This window comes from Labrus bergylta, chromosome 8 (genome assembly GCF_963930695.1).
Source record: "Labrus bergylta chromosome 8, fLabBer1.1, whole genome shotgun sequence".
Lineage (NCBI taxonomy): Eukaryota > Metazoa > Chordata > Actinopteri > Labriformes > Labridae > Labrus > Labrus bergylta.
The window spans coordinates 4,991,668-5,010,567 of record NC_089202.1 but is presented as its reverse complement, the minus strand read 5'-3'; the positions used below and the strand labels follow the sequence as shown (position 1 = coordinate 5,010,567).

General features: G+C 40.5%; 1 protein-coding gene across 2 annotated transcripts; it reads right to left on the bottom strand.

The window, feature by feature from the left end:
* Window positions 1-7,301: 7,301 nt before the first annotated feature.
* On the bottom strand, window positions 7,302-18,837 carry trmt11 (tRNA methyltransferase 11 homolog). Of its 2 annotated transcripts, none has more exons than XM_020633761.3 (13): window positions 18,740-18,837; window positions 18,098-18,163; window positions 17,888-17,961; window positions 17,639-17,720; window positions 17,417-17,509; window positions 17,170-17,304; window positions 16,931-17,087; window positions 16,747-16,827; window positions 16,446-16,610; window positions 16,276-16,348; window positions 15,519-15,653; window positions 9,913-10,033; window positions 7,302-7,627 (listed from the first exon to the last, which is right to left on the bottom strand). In XM_020633761.3, exons 1-13 carry the CDS (start codon window positions 18,827-18,829, stop codon window positions 7,487-7,489), a joined length of 1,413 nt encoding a protein of 470 aa, XP_020489417.2. In that variant the 5' UTR covers window positions 18,830-18,837; the 3' UTR covers window positions 7,302-7,486. The 2 variants fall into 2 exon arrangements, with proteins under 2 accessions (XP_020489417.2, XP_065814284.1); XM_065958212.1 differs by having other exon boundaries at window positions 18,747-18,805.
* Window positions 18,838-18,900: the final 63 nt, after the last annotated feature.

The following is an 18,900-nucleotide window of genomic DNA, read 5'->3' as shown; positions in this document are numbered from 1 at the left end:
CCCACTTTCTGAAGGTGAAAGAGTGAGTTCATGAGGTTCGCCGTGTTTTCTCCATTCCTTGTGTCATCCAAATTTACCACCAAGGTGCATTGAAGCAAAAACTAAAGGCAATGAGAGAAAAAACATATGCATTTCATATGCTCTGGATTTCCCATAGCAACGCTCCCTGAGCCGACGAGCAGGGTCTCTGCGGTCTGCAAAATGTTTATGGTGTTATGGCAAGAAGAGGTAGCATAGCAACATTGTTTAAACACAGTAAGAGAAGAAAATAACAAAAATAAACATCAGGTCTCGTGGTTTGTTTGTGAATGTTGTTTTTTTTGTGTTAATCTGCCCATAACATTTTATTTTATTTCAACAGTTAAAATGCCTCAAAAATCCTCTTCCTCCTGCACTGAGCCGGTTGTTGATCAGAGGAACATAGGAGCTTAAACACTTTTAATAAAATAATAATGGATTAAATGTAGAGATGCAAATGAAAAAAATGTAAGAGACATTTTACTTGCATTTGACATCAGTCTTTCTTCTGCCCTGTGATGTAAAATGAAGCACTTTCAGCTCTGAGCTGCACTTTAAGCTATATGGTTGGAAGTCAGTGTTGGTCCGGACCTCCGCCAAACCAGAAAGCTGTAACAACAAGAACAAGCACTAACTCAACTCTACAAGGTTTATTTGGTTTGAGTTCCACACTGTCAGATACTGGCCAGGTCGTTTTTGGCCGCAGAAAACAGCAGGGAGGGAAATGAAGTTAGAAAAGAGCTCTGTCCAAACTCTAAGCCTTATGAGCGGATTCCTCTGATCTGAAAAGCTACAAAGAAAAGAAATATATGATTTGTCTGAAGACCTGCACCACCTGGTATGTTGTCATACCTGGTGTAGTTAAGAGCTATTTTGTACCTTTTTGTTTTGCATTTATTGATTTTATTTACCTGTTTTCTTGTAATAGAATGCCATGGAATATGATTGAATATTTACATTTTATGCATTTATTATTTGATTTACATTCGTTTTCCTAATTTTTCAGCATAAAACATGAAGCTAGCCAGCAGCTGTTCATCAAAACTGAGTAAGAGCATATATAGAGCATGACTGTGTCAACATATAAATAAAATAAATAGCTTTTTAAAAGGTGCACTTCGGTGAAAATGGTAGTTAGACCTCTGGCAAAGGCAAAACTCTAGTTTGAAACGTACATGACATTACAGAATGAGGCTTGTGAGAGAAGACAAAAAGGAAAGCTCTGGCTTCTGCAGATTATCAAATTAGCTGAATCATTGTCAATGTGAGTTAGATGACACAACTTGTGTTTATCACTGGACATTTTGATGTAAATAAGGCTGAAGAGTCAAACAGAACAATACAGGAGGAAGGTGAAAGCACCAAAGTGACTAAGAAAGTGTGTTCAGACTAAGACAAAGCAGAATAGTCACACTACAGAAAGATAACATTTTGACACAGGGAAACACAAGCAGCTGGGCTGATCCTCAGAGGGGACAGGTGTGAGTGCGTTGCCAAGAACTGATAGGGGTGTGAGAGTCTCTGCAGGTCCCAGAGAAGAAAACATTGGAGTGTCATGCGTGTATCCTGGCCCTGGCTAACGCACACCCCCATCTACAACACATTCCACTCAGCTAAACAGCCATGAGACAGCGGCTGAGGGATATGCACAGTACATGCGTACACAGCCGGGGATTTGTTCACAGACACCCAACTGAATGGCACACACACAAACTCAGAGGCACAGTACCACTAGACCTCAATCAGACCCTCTCAAGAGGCACTGATGTGCATCCCTGAAATTCAAACCCAGCACAGACCTGCACTCCTCACTTCAGCTCATCCTGAAAGATGTAATTTCTCAGCGAGAGTGGAGATGAGGGGGCTGCAGGTGGAAGAGATAGCAGAGAACCACAGGAATAAAACATGAGGGAGAAATGGGTATCTGCTGTTACTTTGGACTATTAGAGATCCCCCCCACCACCACCACCACTCTCTCTCTCACACACACACACACACACACACACAAACTGTCCTAAACAGCTGCAAACTTCATGTTTTATGTAAAGCATAGCGGATATTAATATTTCCTCTCAGTGGTGTTCTCGCTGTGTTCAATATTTCCTTTGGCAGCTCCAGTTTCCTTCCACTTTGCTAATATATGAGAGTCAGTAGAAACTGGAGACTCAAATTAGCTCATTAGTGTAAATGTCAGCGTAAGGGGGGGGTGTCATTATGCTCTATGACACTGCTAACCTGCCCAGGCTGTTTCCATGCCTTCACTCCAATGAATGCAGGATAGACTCTAAGTATGAATGAAAAGTCAGCCTGGGAAAATGAATGAATGAAAAATGCTCTCATAATGGCGTACATCCTCGCTGGTGTCTTATATTAAGACCAATTAGTGCTTTATGACCCTTGCAGGAGGAGAAGAGAAAGTTTCATGTCACCATGTTTGCCATCTTGGCTTTGTGTGTGTGTATGTGTATGTGTGTTTTACCACTTGGCAGTTTAGAGTCATTAAAAAAGGGCGTGAGGGAGCCATCCAGCGGTTTCTAGTCATTAATGAAGAACAGCACTGACAGCCACAAGAACCCACACAAACACTATAAACACAAAATAAGGCACACATGCAAACACCAAAACACACACACTGACTTTTTGTTTTTGTCTGTGTCTTCCCTTCTGTTTCTGCTACAAACACTTTTTTTCAGTCCTATTAAGTGCATTGAGCCAATAAAATACATCCACACACAGACAAACAAGTCATTTCACTAAATCAACCATGCATTTGTGAAGTGCTCTGGGGGACATAAGGGTCCCATGCTGGAACATAACAAGAAGTCAAGATGCAGCACTCGCCACAAAAGAGGAAATCTGGGGGGTTATTTTTAGGTAAGCATAAGTGGTTGTTGCTTGGTTTCCTTAGAAGTCACTCTGTTATTAAAAAAAATAAAAAAAAAACCCTGTGTGATGATATAATGGGCCTCGGGTAGGTGAAAGAAGGATGAGGAAGTTGTGTGACAAGCTGTTCAGTCACCCCATTTACTTCCCGGGCCAACAACCCTCACCACTTCCAGGCTATATCTTTAAAGAGGATGTTGTGCGTTTGGAGCAGCTCTGCACTTTCTCAACCACGGTTCTATCACTTCAAAAGCTTAGCCCCTGTTTGTTTACTAGCTGAGCGGCGCTGATTGTATAGCAAACAGTCTGCAGGCTGGAGGACAGTACACACAGGACCTCTACACATCCCTAATAGGGAATCTCTGAAGGCTTTCTCTGCTCAAGGCTGTCATCTAGTGGCTCTGGGTGCAATAATACTGGAATAAGATGCAAAGTTACTGTACCCTGGATTGTAAAACAAAAGGAGCAGGGTCTTGATATTCCTCTATCCCCTCCCTCGACTGCTCTCTCTTCCTCCTACACTCTTTTAAACATGGTTTTAGTTTCACACAGCTGTGTGAGATGTGACTCTTGTGGTGATTTGTGGCGCTATAATGACTCTTCCTCTGCAGGACTGCTCCTCCCAGACATTGAGATACCAGCTCTCACCTTACCTCGATCAACCAATCGAGGAGCAGCGGAGGGTTTCCTGGGGTGTATGAGGGCACCAGGGTGACCTGAGGGCGGTGGAGGACCTGCACCTGTCCAAACTCCCTTGGCTTTGGACAGGTGCACTGCACCTGCACCACATGTGTTCATTCACTAATGTGTGTGTGTGTGTGTGTGTGTGTGTGTGTGTGTGTGTGTGTGTGTGTGTGTGTTTAAAGCTTGGACATGCAGCTGTGTGCTATGAAGTTTCTGCCACACACACTCTTATATTTAAATCCTGTCAGGTGAAAAAAGATCATAGGTTAGCTTGTGTTCCAGGTCTCAAGGTGTCTAATCACTTTCTATCCATCAGTGCATCTGACTGCAGCGATCCTCCCTACATGTTTGTTAAGGGTACGTTTGCATTCTTCATTTCTTCTTAGCAGTTCCCATAGTAATAGTTTGTCATTTTTTGCAGAGTTACTTTTGAAAACTGAAGCACATGTTTTCACAGTCCTTCATCAGTGGCTCTCAAACTTTTTCTGTCATGCCCGCCCTTGGAATGGGAAAAATGTCCACGCCTTCTCAACTGATCCAAATGGTGACCAAAAAGGGCCAGGTTGAACTTTATTTAAATACCACCTTGAAGGTATTGTATTAATTTTGCTGAGGAATGTGTGAAAACTAACAAATGAATAGCAATTATTTACACTTTCTTTCTTCACTAATATCTGCATTCATAAGTCAAGACGTAAAAAAAATATATTAATGACAAAAGGAACACTTTTTTAAACTTAAAAAATGTATATCTGAGGGGTGCCGATAGCTTAGCGGTTGTGAAGCTCGCCCCATGTACAGAGTCTGTAGTTCTTTTCCCAGCGGCTGTGGGTTCAGGTCTGACATCGGCCCTTTGCTGCATGTCATCCCCCGACTCTCTCCTCCCAACATGCCCTGTCTCTCTTCAGCTGCCATATCAAATAAAGGCAAAAATGTTTTTTAAATCAAAAAGAATGATATCCTATACATTTTACATTGTTTTTTCTTAAACTTTCCTTTTTTTTATAACTTTAAACAGTAACACAAAAAAGTGGAACGGTTGAAATACTCTCAGCTTTATGCTTAAGAACTCGAAAACCTGTGTTCAACGTCACATTTGGAGTAACTGTTGCGACCTAGAAATATTTGTATGCAATTCAATTTGACAGAAGAAAGCACACTACACTATAAGTTAGAAAGTACTGTATATAATATTATTTCACATTTGTTTAATTTGTTAATTAAAAAAACATACAGGTAATGTAATTTCATGTTAGTTTACACAGAAATAAAAAAGTTGTTATTAACTCTTTTAATTGTAGGTTTTGATATATGACGTCATCGGCCTGCGTGCAGAGGTGACGTAAATGGTCGGAGTCGTGGTCAAGAGATGAATGCGCATGTATGCCGTTTTTGTTGTGAGGACCCGATGCTTCTTAAGAAAGATAATCATAAAAAATACAGCACCGGGAAGAATAAAGTTGCCAAACGGAAGACAGAGTCCTGGTCTTTTCATGGGTGCAACATAAGTAACAATAGGAAATGTGTCACATTAAAATGTCAGTAATTTGGAAAAATTACCTTTCCCAGTCCACATTAGTTTTAAACTGCCTTTAAAACATCAGGTTCTCACAGTACACCAGCTGATTCAGCAGTCTAAAGGTATTTTTCAGACATGAAGAGGAGTTTAATCAGGAGTTATCGTTCCAAAACAGTGACCCTGTCCTCCTACAGGGAGATCCCCTTTGAGAAAAAAAGAGGAGAGAGCAGGGAGTGCAAGAGGTGAGGAGGTTGAGGAGTTGGAGGGGAGGTGATGTGGAGGGAGAGAAAAGAAGGGACGGCGCCTCAGTTGTTATAAAAATTACTCACTTTTTCACTGAGTATCTAAGAGGGGATAATGGTACAAAGTTAGGATTAGAGAATGAAACACAGCCAAACCAATTGTTTGGATATGCCTTTTGTTTACAGTTTCAGTCTCAAATTATTTTATTGCCACTGGATTACACCAGGAAACTGTTCTGCTGCAGTGAGCATCCAACATTAAACAAAACCAGATCTAACAAGTACACACATGTACACACACACACACAAACAGAATTTCCACAGCGTCTGGACAGAATTACGTGGTGAAATGAGGAACCCCCCCCCCCCCACACCCCTCCCTAATTATAGTCTGGATCATTGGAGACGGAGGGCTTTTATGGAACACAGTTCATCACTGTACTGTGGCACAGCAAACACACACACATACAAACACGGCACCCTTCAAACACAGATCTTTAGAGACTGCATTTACGCTCCTATTCTTAGAGGGGATTTCTGTTGTGGCAAACATGGAACTCAATGACATGTGACACGCAGAGAAACACCAAGAGAGAGAGAGAGAGAGAGAGAGAGAGAGAAGTGTTAAGTTAAGAAAGGGGAGCTCTCTGACTGCCTGGTGGAATCATTCGATTTTGTGAAATGATGATATACAACAACCGGGCACTGTGGAAACATAAACAAAAGCGCACCACAAACGATGTGGAGCCTGGTATCATGTGATGGTGCCTGAAACTCTCACCCTGTGAAGCTGAGCGGACGGGGAAGTGTGGTGAGGAGGCAGAGGCCCAACTGATAAACAGAGCAGAGGGGTAACACGCATAACGGCCTGCTGCGTGCTCTCTGGAGATGAATAACGAGCTTGGGCTGCGTGTAAACTGTGGTTTGAAAAACAACAAAAGCTGCTGACTAACTGTAATGGTGTGTGGCGTGCTGGGGACGCCTTGTCATTTGGGCGCTTGCTTGCACAGGGAGGCCTCTGTCACCTAATCATGTCGGGATAAAGCACGGCAACGGCTTTTATTGTAGTCATACACAATGTGTCTCTGCAACTGTGTAGTATTCAAAAAAACAACAACAGAAGTCATGTCAGGACAGTCTGGTACAATGAAGCTATTTTTGTTCTAGAGGCAACACAAGGGAATGATGTTTTTATGTCATTAGATATGAACAATTGTTTATATACTACAGCTGATTGTGGACTTCTAACTCTGCCATATTCTATATTCCCAAATAGATACAAACATAATGACTATTCTCTGAATGAATTGTTTTTATTCTGCCATTAAAATTATGGAAAACACAGGGGCGCCTTAAGCTCAGTGGTAGAGTCGGTCGTCTCACAACCAGAAGGTCAGGGTTTGATCCCCAGCTCAGGCAGGCACATGACAAAGCGTCCTTGGGCAAGAAGCTGAACCCCAAATTGCTCCCTCTGCGTGTGAATGTGTATTCATTTTGTATGGATTAGTTAATAGTCATTGTCAAGTTACAGAGCAGCCTCTGCCTTCAGTGTGTGAATGTGGTGTGAATGGGTAGGTGTGACCTGCAGTGGAAAAAGTGCTTTGAGTAGTCAGAAGACTAGAAAAGTCCATTTATCAGAACTTTAACACTAAGTCTGTGTTGGATACTGGGGGAAAGGAGTTTCTATAAAGACTTGGGTGTTTACCAGGCATGCAGGAAGGAATGAAAGTTACTAAACTGACTACAAGTTAGGACATCTCCGCCTGGACTGCTTCTATTTTCCATTCAGTTGCCTCTCCAACCTCACAGAAGTGTGACACTCAAACACTCCAGTACCTTCCTACACTTTGACCCAAGTTCTCACTTATTTGTATTTATTTACAAAATCTTGATTTACCATTCAACCAATGAGATGTCTGGTAAGTGTAACTGTAAAAGCACTCATGAACGAACACTTATTTTATAATCATTTATTTTGAAGATATAAGTACAAGCAATAACAAATTAGATAAAATAGTGATGAAGATAAAAAGTAAGGTAACAAAAAGGTATCCGTTTGTTTCCGTCTGTCAGTCCATTAAAACCGTGTTTTTTCTATCTTTTTCGGTTTCCTTGAATCTGCATCTGGAGCAGTTACGGCTCACTGTCCATTGACATGAGGTCTGTCTTCTTCCTTGCCACACCTTTTGTTTAATCCACTGAAATACTTTTCTCTGAAGGCGTTGTGTCCCTGGTAGGGGCTGAGGTGGAGGTCTTCCATATGAGCCAGGCTGTCCAATTCCTGTAAGGAGAAAATGTGTAGAGGTTATCGAAAATTAAGTTATTTAAACCAACCCTGAACCTTCCAAGAACTTCCAAGTTTACTCCTGTTAGAACAAACTAAAATCCTTTTTAAAGCAGTAAAGGTTTTTATTTTTCACCCTAAACCGTTTTTAGACGTGACGTTATCAAACTTCCAGCAGCAAATATCTTTTGAAATGTACAGAATAAAGCCTGTGATTAGAAAAACAAAATGAAAATCAACCGGGACACGAGGAAGCTTCCTTTCTCCCCCTCCCTGAGGCACATGTTGAGACTACAAATTTGACAAATAAATAATTATTAGTAGATATAACCATGACAGCTTCATTCCAGTTTAGGGGAAACAAATAGTCAGTGTCATTCTTCATGTTTCTCATGTCAACAAAAGGACCTGTACTGTTTAGTGTTTATAATGATGAATATGAACTTTAGTTATACAGTTTGTGTTGGCTGTTAGGTCGCTGCGGGATGAAGGCAGGAAGAGAGATGCTGCTTGAAGGAATAATGAGGTGAGTTGAGTTTGAAATGATGACTCTAACGTTGTTCCTGTCATTTTTCAGCAACACCTCTCGTCTGCTTATTGATGCTGCCATGCAACCTGGAAACATTTCCATGACCACACTAAGGGGAAATAACTATGGCTGACTAAATATCCATGACCCAGAAACAATAAGGTTAAAGGGACATAACAACAAATGACAACTGTGGATATATCAACTCAGTATATGCCAAAAATCATACAGGTGAAGAGGAACACATGTTTAGTGCAATTTTATAATAATAAGTATTTTTGGCCCACCATAACATTATTTCATGCCCCATGGATGAGAAAAAGATAGGTTTCAAAGAGACTTTTCTGTGTTCGTTCAACAGAAAACATTTGGTAAATGGGCTTGAGCTTGTATGAAGCTTTTGGCAGAGGCTGCTATGCAAGTGACCACCAGAAGTAACTAATCCCATTCATACATATTAATATGCCAAGGACATATCAGACGTGGCTTCAGGGGCTGGGGATCGAACCGCAGCACCACCATTCCACAGCAATATGGCTGGCATTTGCTTAATTCAGGGTGGAAACATTGGCATTGTGTGAACTCATGTATGTTTAATAGAATTATTGACATATTCAGAAGTAAAACCTGATGATTTAGTTCCCATAGGTGTGCACCTGGGCCTATTTGGAAGAGAGAACTCTGCAAACTCAGATACCTAGAAGTTGGTGAAGAACAAACATCTGTGTGTTTATGTGTGTGTGTCATGCAGGGAACTTCATGGGAACAATTTGGGGTTTTGAAGTGGAATGGATGTCAGATCCAAAGATGGATTGTTTTCCATATAATGTGTGATTAGCCCATTTAGGTTTTCAAGTATAAAAGAAAGAAATCATATCCAGATGTTGAGGATTAACCCGAAAAGAGACACCATCACTGACTTCAGGATAGCATGTAACAAAACATGAACATATGGACATCATACATACATGAGCATGACACATACTTATGTGGTTACGCATATACAAACATCTTCTGTTCAAAAGAACAGGCAGGCGGACACATGATCCTGTTTAACATAAACAAACTTATATCTGTGATGCTGTTCATGCTCACACATATGAAACCAGGAAACATCTCTGCAGCACTTAGAGGACGGTTCTGTGCAGCTATGTAGACATTATATGTTCAAATGAGAACTAGGTGAACAAAGTCGTTTTTTGTTTTTTCCCGTTCTGTGTGTTCCTTTTCCCCTTTCTGTTGTACAGTATATCTAACTCAGGTGACACTGATTGTCAACGTGCACCGTCTTTGAGCCCCAGCACTGACTTCAAGAAGCGAGAGGCTTTTGGACTGGGGACTGCTGCTTCTTTTGATTCTCAGACAGGGATTTTGTGTTGGTGTGTTTTGTTGATTTTGTCCTCGCTTTGTTTAATGATTTGGTTCTTATGTATGTCTACAAATAAATCCAGTGATTTGCCAGTTCATGTGTTAAATGTATTTTTGTAGGATTGGTTAGTGGAATATTGTTGGCATCATAGGGCCACCTTAGGGTGGCACATAACAAACCAAAATAAAACGTTAAAAACTAAGATTCCTGGATAGATATGGTGCATAACCACCAATTCTCTGATCTCACAAAGTCAGGCAAAAATTCTCTTCTGACAAAGTTAAAAAAACAAATTTGAATCAAAAATGGAACAGATTTTAGATTTTTAAAATATGGTGAGTTGAGAACTAATTTTCTGTTGATCTCAATCACAACAGCACACACCTCTGGCTCCTTGATCTTCTCCATGGTGATGAGGCGTCGCGCTGTGTGGCTGGAAAGAGTCTGCTCACAGTTACTGATGACCCGGAGACATGGATGAAGAGGAACCATCTCCTCACAGTACCTGGAAGGAGACACATACACACTCAATATTACACACAGGCGTCCAGAGGTACACAAAGAAAGAGGTAGAGAGAGAGACAAGCAAAAACAAATGTTCTTCATTTGGGCATCTTCATTTTACATGAGTTAGAAAATGTAAGTCCTGTGAACAAAGTGGACTCTTTTTTCCCCTTGTTGCAAAAAAAGAGCTGTTGGGATACAGACGAAGACTATTCATGTCAAAATGACAACCTAAATTCTCTTCTCTTTGCCAACCATTCCACTTACTTTATCACGGAGTGTTTTAAAAAACTATATATAAAGTTTGACTTACTTATTTATGTTTCTCTCTTCCTCTGTTTCCCACCAATAAAATCACAGAACCTTTGAGTCGTAGTCTATCATCTGAGCCTGGTTCTGCAGGTGGAGCATTCAGTTTATCCTCAATAAGGTTATGAAGAGAGTTTGGTTATAAGTTTACGGTGACGTGGGATAGAACAGCCGTTAACTTTAATAAAGTTTAAAGTTATAACAAATAACAGACCAAACTGGTTTTCTACTGGGATTTCTAAAATTGGTACCATTGGGCGAGGGAATTTGCATATACAGCATATGTAGCTCTACAAAATGTGTATGGAAACATTTGAAATCCAGCAGTTTTAGTCAAAATGATCATCCAGAGCACTATGCCTTTCTTGACCAGAGTACAGGGTCTGTGCCCAGCAGAGATGTGGTATCTTGCCTTTGGCTTTTGTAAACAAGTTTTAAATCTTAAATATTCTAGATGCCACCTTTCTGTAACAGATCTGCAGAAGATCCTGACTTGCTTTTTTTTCTCAGATAAATGTTGATTTCACTACCAGTTTTTTTTAGAACAATTCCAGCTTGCTCAGTTTTGTTAAATACATTCCAACACCATAAGAAGAATCTTTATGTTGGAGGTGTAACTTAGTTGTTATAATTAAATAGAGAGACCTACTTCATTTGTGATTTGACATAATGTGACTAGCATGTGTGTTTGTTCTTTTGCTCTTATTCTGCATGCAGACTGGAATGTTTTGGTGCATGGCGTATAAAAAATAAACCAGTGCTACTACATTTGAACATTGTAGTGTGAAAACAGCTAGTTATTTAAAGGAAGCGTATGTAGTGCGAGGATGAAGATGGAAAAAGTGACCTGACAGGTTGACTGCGGTGTCTGTCATCACAAGTTTGGCCGGGTTAGGCCCTATTAACAGCAATGATGTATGTGTTTGTATATTTGTGTCAGCAGCACTTTTTCCTGACCACCATCACAGTAAAAACAGTCCCCACTCAAAGTCGGATTTGTACATCACTGTTTGTCAGCCATGTTGCCATGGCTACGCGTGGGCCTCTTTGGTTTACAGAACGTTAGGTCATCACAGGGACTAGAGGTGATGCATCCAGGAGAGCTACTCTCTTAAGCAGTCACCAAGAGCAGTGCCTGTGGTGCTAGTGGATGCAGGCATTGATTTGAACCTTTGTAAAGGACACTGGCTTCACTTGTGTCATAATAACAAACACTCTTAAACCACTACTGTCATAACAACAAACTATAATAAACTACTGCTTATTTTATTAAGATTTATTTTTGGGCTTTTTGTGCCTTTTTTAATGGAGAGATAGGACAGTGGATAGAGTTGGAAATCAGGGAGAGAGAGAGTGGGGAATGACATGCGGGAAAGAAGCCACAGGTGGGATGTGAGCCCGGGCCGCCCGCCTGAGACAACAGCCTCCATACATGGGGCGCGTGCACTAACCACTGTGCCACTGCGCCACTGCGCCACCAGCGCCCCATTAAACTACTACTTATAACATAAAAGTGATACTTTGTCAATTGGAAGCCTTTTGGGCAACCAGGAAGTCAGCAATAGCCAACTTAAGAGGGCTTCTGGTGTAGCCTAGCCTGTAGTTATCGACAAAGGACAACTGGCCAAGGCTAACTTTTCTGTGCACTGCTCACTGATTATGGTCCCACTTGCAACTTAAGAAACAAGGACTGAGTTGGAGTTCTAGAGAATGTCTAAGAGCAAATTAGTAGCTGCAGTCATATTCAGATACAGTATGTTCATAGAGATGGATAAAAAGCCTTTTCAGACAACAAACACAAATCTGAACGATTCAAAAACCGGCGGAAATAGGGCCTGTTTAATCCTTGAATTAACACCCATCATGGGTAGTCGGATAACAAGTGGTCAACTTGAAATGGCTGTAAACACAGTGAGATCCGTTAGCTCAGACTTTCAAACCGTCTGGGATGCCTTTGTCCACATTGACAAGGTCGCCTTGAGGACTGCCAACACTCCCCATTTTCAAGACAATGATCACGTGGAGTTGCCTAACAGACCACTATCCTGAGATTCTGAGATTAAAATCAGATTTTTTTTTTTCGGGAGCCAGAATTCTGACTCTGGATAAAAAGAGTTATTAAAGAAATTAAAGTCAGAATTCTGATATTAAAGTTAGAATCCTAAAAAAAAAAGTCAGAACCAATAATTTTTTTCTCAGTGGCTCTAATCTTCTTCCGTAGATTTAATATTACTCCATGTGCCTCGTCAAAATATTTGCTTTTAAATGACCAATGTCATATATGGATATGACTGTCTGTCTGTAATACACCATCCCTGATTCTATTAGGGAGATGATCTGTCCTGTATTTCTGTACATGATCAATGCCTACAGTACTCATGCTTTAAATGACACTAGGAGGGTTGACCAGCAAACTTCATTTATTCATAGCTGCAGAGCAGTAACATGGATCTGTGTGTTAGTGACGATGAACCTTCATATAATCCAAGTTTCAGATCCCCTCATCACTTCAGTCCTTTCTCAGAAGATCCTGGAGGGGGGGCTCTGTCTGATCCGAGGTTGCTACGATTAGATTTGCACATATTGAATGAAATCATGATAAAACACTTAGTGGATAGTTTATCCACAGGTGTTTTGGTAAGAACAACTGTTTATAGACTTATTCTGTTGGGATTTTATCAATGGCAAATATTAAAATTGGAAATTGGAGTTCATTTCATCTGCTGAGTATCTTTTTCTGATTCGGCTCCTCAGGGGTCCCAGCTTTTCTTAAATACAATAAGAAAGGGCTCCAAGGAAAAAAGTTTGGGAACCATTTATCTAAGCAAACTAAAGACAATTTAAAATACACTGTCTGACAAAAAGATATATATTAAATAAACAGCTGATTGATGAGTGTAATCTCGGTTGTAGCGCAGCTCACATGCTACTGGGGCAGTTGACTGTGTGGCCTTTTGTAAATATGACAGAACCATGAACTGAGAGATTTATCTTAATGTCCAGAGGGATACATTAGAATAAAAATGAATGACCTCGAAATGAAAACATGGTTCATTTACATTCTCTGACACATGCATCATCTTACTTTATCACTTTGCTTCATGTGTTTATGTTGTAATTAGGTCACTTTATGGCTGTGATGACTGATTTTCCATCATCTGTCTTGATACTTTTTCTTTCTTCATTTATTTTTCTCAGTTGAGAAAAGGAAGAGAGGGTTAGGGGTCTGACCAGGTCTAGACGCGGGTCTCTTGCTGACAGGACTTTGTGTCACCTGTCATCACACACACACACACACACACACACACACACACACACACACACACACACACACACACACACACACACACACACACACACACACACACACACACACACACACACACACACACACACACACACACACACACACACACACACACACACTTCAATGAAGCAGGCGGACACACACAATCCTGTGTTTCTATCACAGCCATGGATGCTGATATAGACAAATGTGGGGGTGACAGAAACGCGATATCTCCCCCGTAGAGCCCCAGATTAGGCCCAGGAGACAGGCTCGGCTTGCACGCACACGCACACGCACACAGACACAGACACAGACACACACACACACAGACGTCAGACTGTAGAGACAGATAGTTAACAGATCTGACTCTCCCGGCCTCCGACGTTTATTTTGGCTCGGCACTCTGTCAGGCACGGAGTCAGCCACCGGTAGATGAGTAGCAAAGACAAATGTGTGAACACGATGACACATATGTGTGCACGGCTTCATACACAGGACCACACAGATTCATGCAAATGTACTAATGCATACACACAAAGGATGAATGGACAGGGGAATAAGCCTGCCTGTTTATCAAAAGGTCCAAAGGAAAATCCAAAGGTGGATGTTTCTTTTCCCCTCACATTTCCATACCCACACAGTCTAAAACCCAGAGGATGCAGGACTATCTCATCTCCTCCCTGCTCTTATAAAAAGTGTCCAAAGGGAGTGCCAGCCCTGCAGGGGTATTATTTCCCTAACGTCTGTTGGTGCCGATCTCTGTTGTGGTTTTACACATTTACAGTCGAACACCTGCTCTCAAAGTCTGCTCTTTATTTTCTGCTAATGCAAAGAAAATGGAACAATATGCAACTTTGTTTCCAATGATCCCTCTTATAGAGCACACATATAAAGGAGTCGTCAGTTGTGGTTTACTGTAAACCACCTCAACACACCTGTAACAACCCAGTTCAAACACTCTCATTCATACAGGTAGTTACAGTTGCAGGATGATGTTTAACAGGAACGGGAATAGGAAATAGCTGAAGGGAAAAGTTTGAGGGAAGAAAACCAAAGTGGATACCTTAATATGCAAGTTTACTGGACACGAAGTGAGAGATTCATAAACAATCCTCAAGAGTTTAAAGGTAAGTCTTCAAGTCCTTTGTCAACATGTGTGTATTCACAGACAGTTGCTGCAGTCAACTTACCATGTAGACTTCCCTTAGTTAAATATCAACATCAATTGTTAATACTATTACAGTAATTAGATACTGTAAAGGTAATCATGTATAAATTAAAATGAAGCCTCTGTGCCTTATGAGGATAAATCCTTATTAAGACATTAAGTGATAAAGGTTGTGTTCCAAACTATTTCTATTTTAGAGTTCAGGTTTTATGGAGTCAGTCTGCCCCCTACTGGTAGAAAAGCACCTTTTATGAAAAAAAATGTCTCAATCTTAGCCTGATGGAAAACTTTAAACTTATCACATCAAAAATCATCAAACTATGAGAAATGTTTTCAACATGAAGTCAAATATATTTGTCACTTATAAGAAGTCACTAAAAACAGTGAATCTAAAGTTCCTCTTGACCAGCGGGTATGACAGTGTGACTATAGCAGCATGCTTAGCGTTCTAAATAGTATGAATTATTATCAACTAGTGACACCATACAATAAGTCTGAATATTGTGCCAAGATGGCGCCGTGGATGGTTGCCACAGTAATGTGCTCTCTTGTACTTGTTGCATTTTTCTCATTTAGTCTTGTATATATTATTCTTTGCTTATTTATGTTTATACAGTATTTAATGTCATACTTTTGTACATTGAGAGCACAGTTCACCAAAGACAAAGTCCTTGTGTGTGTAAGCACACATGGTCAATAAAGCTGATTCTGAAAACTCACTCTGGTCTGTAGACAGGCAGCCAGTAGACAAGCCTCCCGCCCATGACCAGGTGGAGGGCAGAGGAATGTAAGAGATCCGTGAAGATGTCACTCAGGTGGTACGCCTGTGACACAGGGACGTGAGAGTCAACGTAGCTTAGGAAGAAAAAAACAAATAAACACACACATGGTTAGACCACAGAAACATTTTAAAGAAAATGAAAAGGTTTTAGTGAACACACTGAAGAAAAACGAGGTTACTCTAAATCAACACAAAGGTTAACTGTAGTTAGTAACAAATATGTTATGCCTTGAGACTAGGGCTTGATTAAATCAATAAAACATATATTTAGAAAATTGGGATTTTCATAAATGAAAATCGAGATTTTCTTTAAGATACTCGGCCACGTGTGACCCGGGCATGTCCCACCCAGCTACAGCTTTTTTGCTGAAGTTGCTCTGTCTCATCTGTACTTTTGCTGTACCCTGAAACTACACAGAGCACTTTTAAAGACAAGTTTACAGCTTGACCTTTAACCCCTAGAGAAGAAATACAGGTTACTTTATTCATCTCAAAAATACATTCAGTTTCTTTATGTTACATTTTATTGACAAAATAAATCAAAACTTGTTTGAAGTCATTTCTTCCTCAATTTTTTTAAGAAGAAAAAAAAAAGTAGATTAAAGTCATAATTCGAGTTAGTTATGGAAAAAAATCCCAGCCCTACTTCAGACCTATAAGATCCATTTTGTGTGCAGAGCAAACAGCTGAACTTACATGCCATCGTGCGGTTTACTGATGTCTTTATGAGAGCCAGTTCTCCTTGTAGACTCGCGGATACCATACGGAGCTTTACACCACAAAGGAATAATCAAATGAGACACGTTAGATATTCAGCATGTCTCAAGTGTTATTAGTGCTATGTGACGATGAACTTGATGACCTACGATCAGTGATGATGGCGTCAAACAGAGCAGCCTCCCTCCACACGGGCTTGGAGGCGTCAGACACCATAACATCGACATACATCTTCTCTGTTCCGTACTGCCGCAGGTTAGCTCGGATGTTCTCATCGGGTCCTCGCCACTTCTGGCTTTTACGACTCGACCTACCTGAGAGACAAAGACAAAATCTGGTTTTCTAAAGCAATATATGTAACAGAATATAATGTTAAAGGTATGAGATAAAGACACAACATACTATACAACAGTTAACATGCAGTTTAAGCTCTGAGTAGACAAAACTTACCTTTTCCATGAATGGTGTTGAAATCGATATCTGTTCCACAAACATAAGCTCCAAACTGAGAGCAAGCTACCAACAGGCTCCCTACAACAAACAGATACAAGGATCAGGAACCATTTATTGACACTGATTTCCCAAAGCGTGTGAAGTCCTGTATTTACATGTGTGTGTGCGAGGATTATCTTACCTGTGCCAACAAACGGGTCGAATACCAGGTCGTTCTCTTTAACTTTAGCATGGTTAGCCATAATGAACGAGAGTCCAGCATCCATACTGGTGTTTCCTATGAAGTGCCTGTTCTTTACACTGTGAGAGCGAATCAGTTCACGCTGTCCATCTGCAATCTGGTGCAGGAGAATCAAAGGATGAAATGTGCTCGAGTGCAGATTCATTTTTATGAGTCAAATGCAAACTAATATATCTCACCCATCGGCCAAAATAGATGTAGTTTGGATGCTCAGGGATGTTGTTGGGGTCTGTGCCGTAGTCTTCCAATAAACAGAAGATGTGTTCAGGGCTTTTCAGACTCACTGCGCCCTCAAACGGGAGATAGTCCAAAGCCTGGAGAGACAATACAAAAACATGATATCCTGCACATTCACAGAGAAATCCACAGATGAACATACACCACATACATCTATATGTTTTCACATCCAAACACAAACATACTCACATCGATCCTTTTGATTCTGTCCGCAAACTCCAAAGTCTTGTTGAAAGTGTAGACATTGATTTTGTAAGTTGAGTCTTTGTGCATGAACGGTAACTGTGTAAGTATGTGGAGGAGAAAGCGCAAAAAAAATCTTAGACTCTCTATGTTCCAAATAGAGGTTTCATATAAGTGCAGGGATTGGTCCTTCAACAAGATCGAACTTTAAGCCAAAGCATCACAAACCATGTTCTCCAATGGGTAGTTCAAGAGAGACGTTTTGAGCTCACTGTGCGTTTGTCCATGACCCCAGAGTTCAAAAGCAGACCTGCAAGAATAATGCTGCATAAACTAGAGCTGCACATCAGCTGAGAGAGCATATGAGATATACATTCAAGTCAATGTGTGTAGGCGTTTATGTACAACATTACAGGGTCATTCCATCGCTGCAGAGGCCATTATTTACCTCCTAAAAAAAATAAATAATAAACTTACTTTGCACAAACCGATCTGGCCATGATGCCACGTACATCCTCCTCACACAAACCATCCAGACACCAGAAAGGAGACTAAAGAGAGTGCATGCGAGACAGGGAGTTACTTTAGAGGAATGAGGTCTACAGGACAGAACTTTTAGATATGGATTACGTCTTTAATAACCAGTGTGTTTAGAAACAGCTGAGCAGGTGCATATCACTTGCAGACCTTTTCTGTGAAGTTTGTTCTGGGATGGAAGGGTTTTCCTCTGAGAGCCAGCAAAGCCTTAATTTCCTGAATGAAAAACAAAAAGTTCAGAAATCACAAATGATCATGCTTTATAATCAATTGGAAATACACAAAAACTAAATAAGATTATTAAAGGGATAGTGAGACAATATAGGATCCCACTTTCAAAAAGTTTGGGGACACTTGACGGAACCGTTTAGGACTTAGGGTAAGACTAGTTAACTCATAAACACAGTTTAAGTTTCTCTATTTACAAGTCTACATGTTAAGTTTGTTTGTTAATCTACATCCACAGGTTCAGGTGTCTTTACATGTATAACATACACTTCACTTATTCAGATTTAGGGACAAGATTACATTTTTGACCCAAGAAAAGCAAAATATTATGCAGGTGTAACCTTTCAGTTTATTGTCATGATAATAAGACCTCTCAAACTAATTTCTAAATCTTATATCAGACGGCTGCAGCAACATGAGTGTGTTTAACACTTTAGCGGCTAGCTAATGGGAGAAGGGACTTGTTAGCTTGTTTCTGCTTTTGTTTATCAAGAAAAACTTGAACTAAAACATTCAAAACAACAGCTAAAAAAGTAACTAAGAGCAATTGTTAACGGAGGTTACCGGTAACCTGAAGTCCAAATTATCTTGGGCAAGATGTATCAGATATTGGTTGCATGATCGATTCAGGGTGGTCGCCATTTTGATGCGCATTGAAAACACGTCCGACTAGAAACCATAATGTGAGGCAACGTACCGCCTGAGGACAAAATTACAAAAAAAAA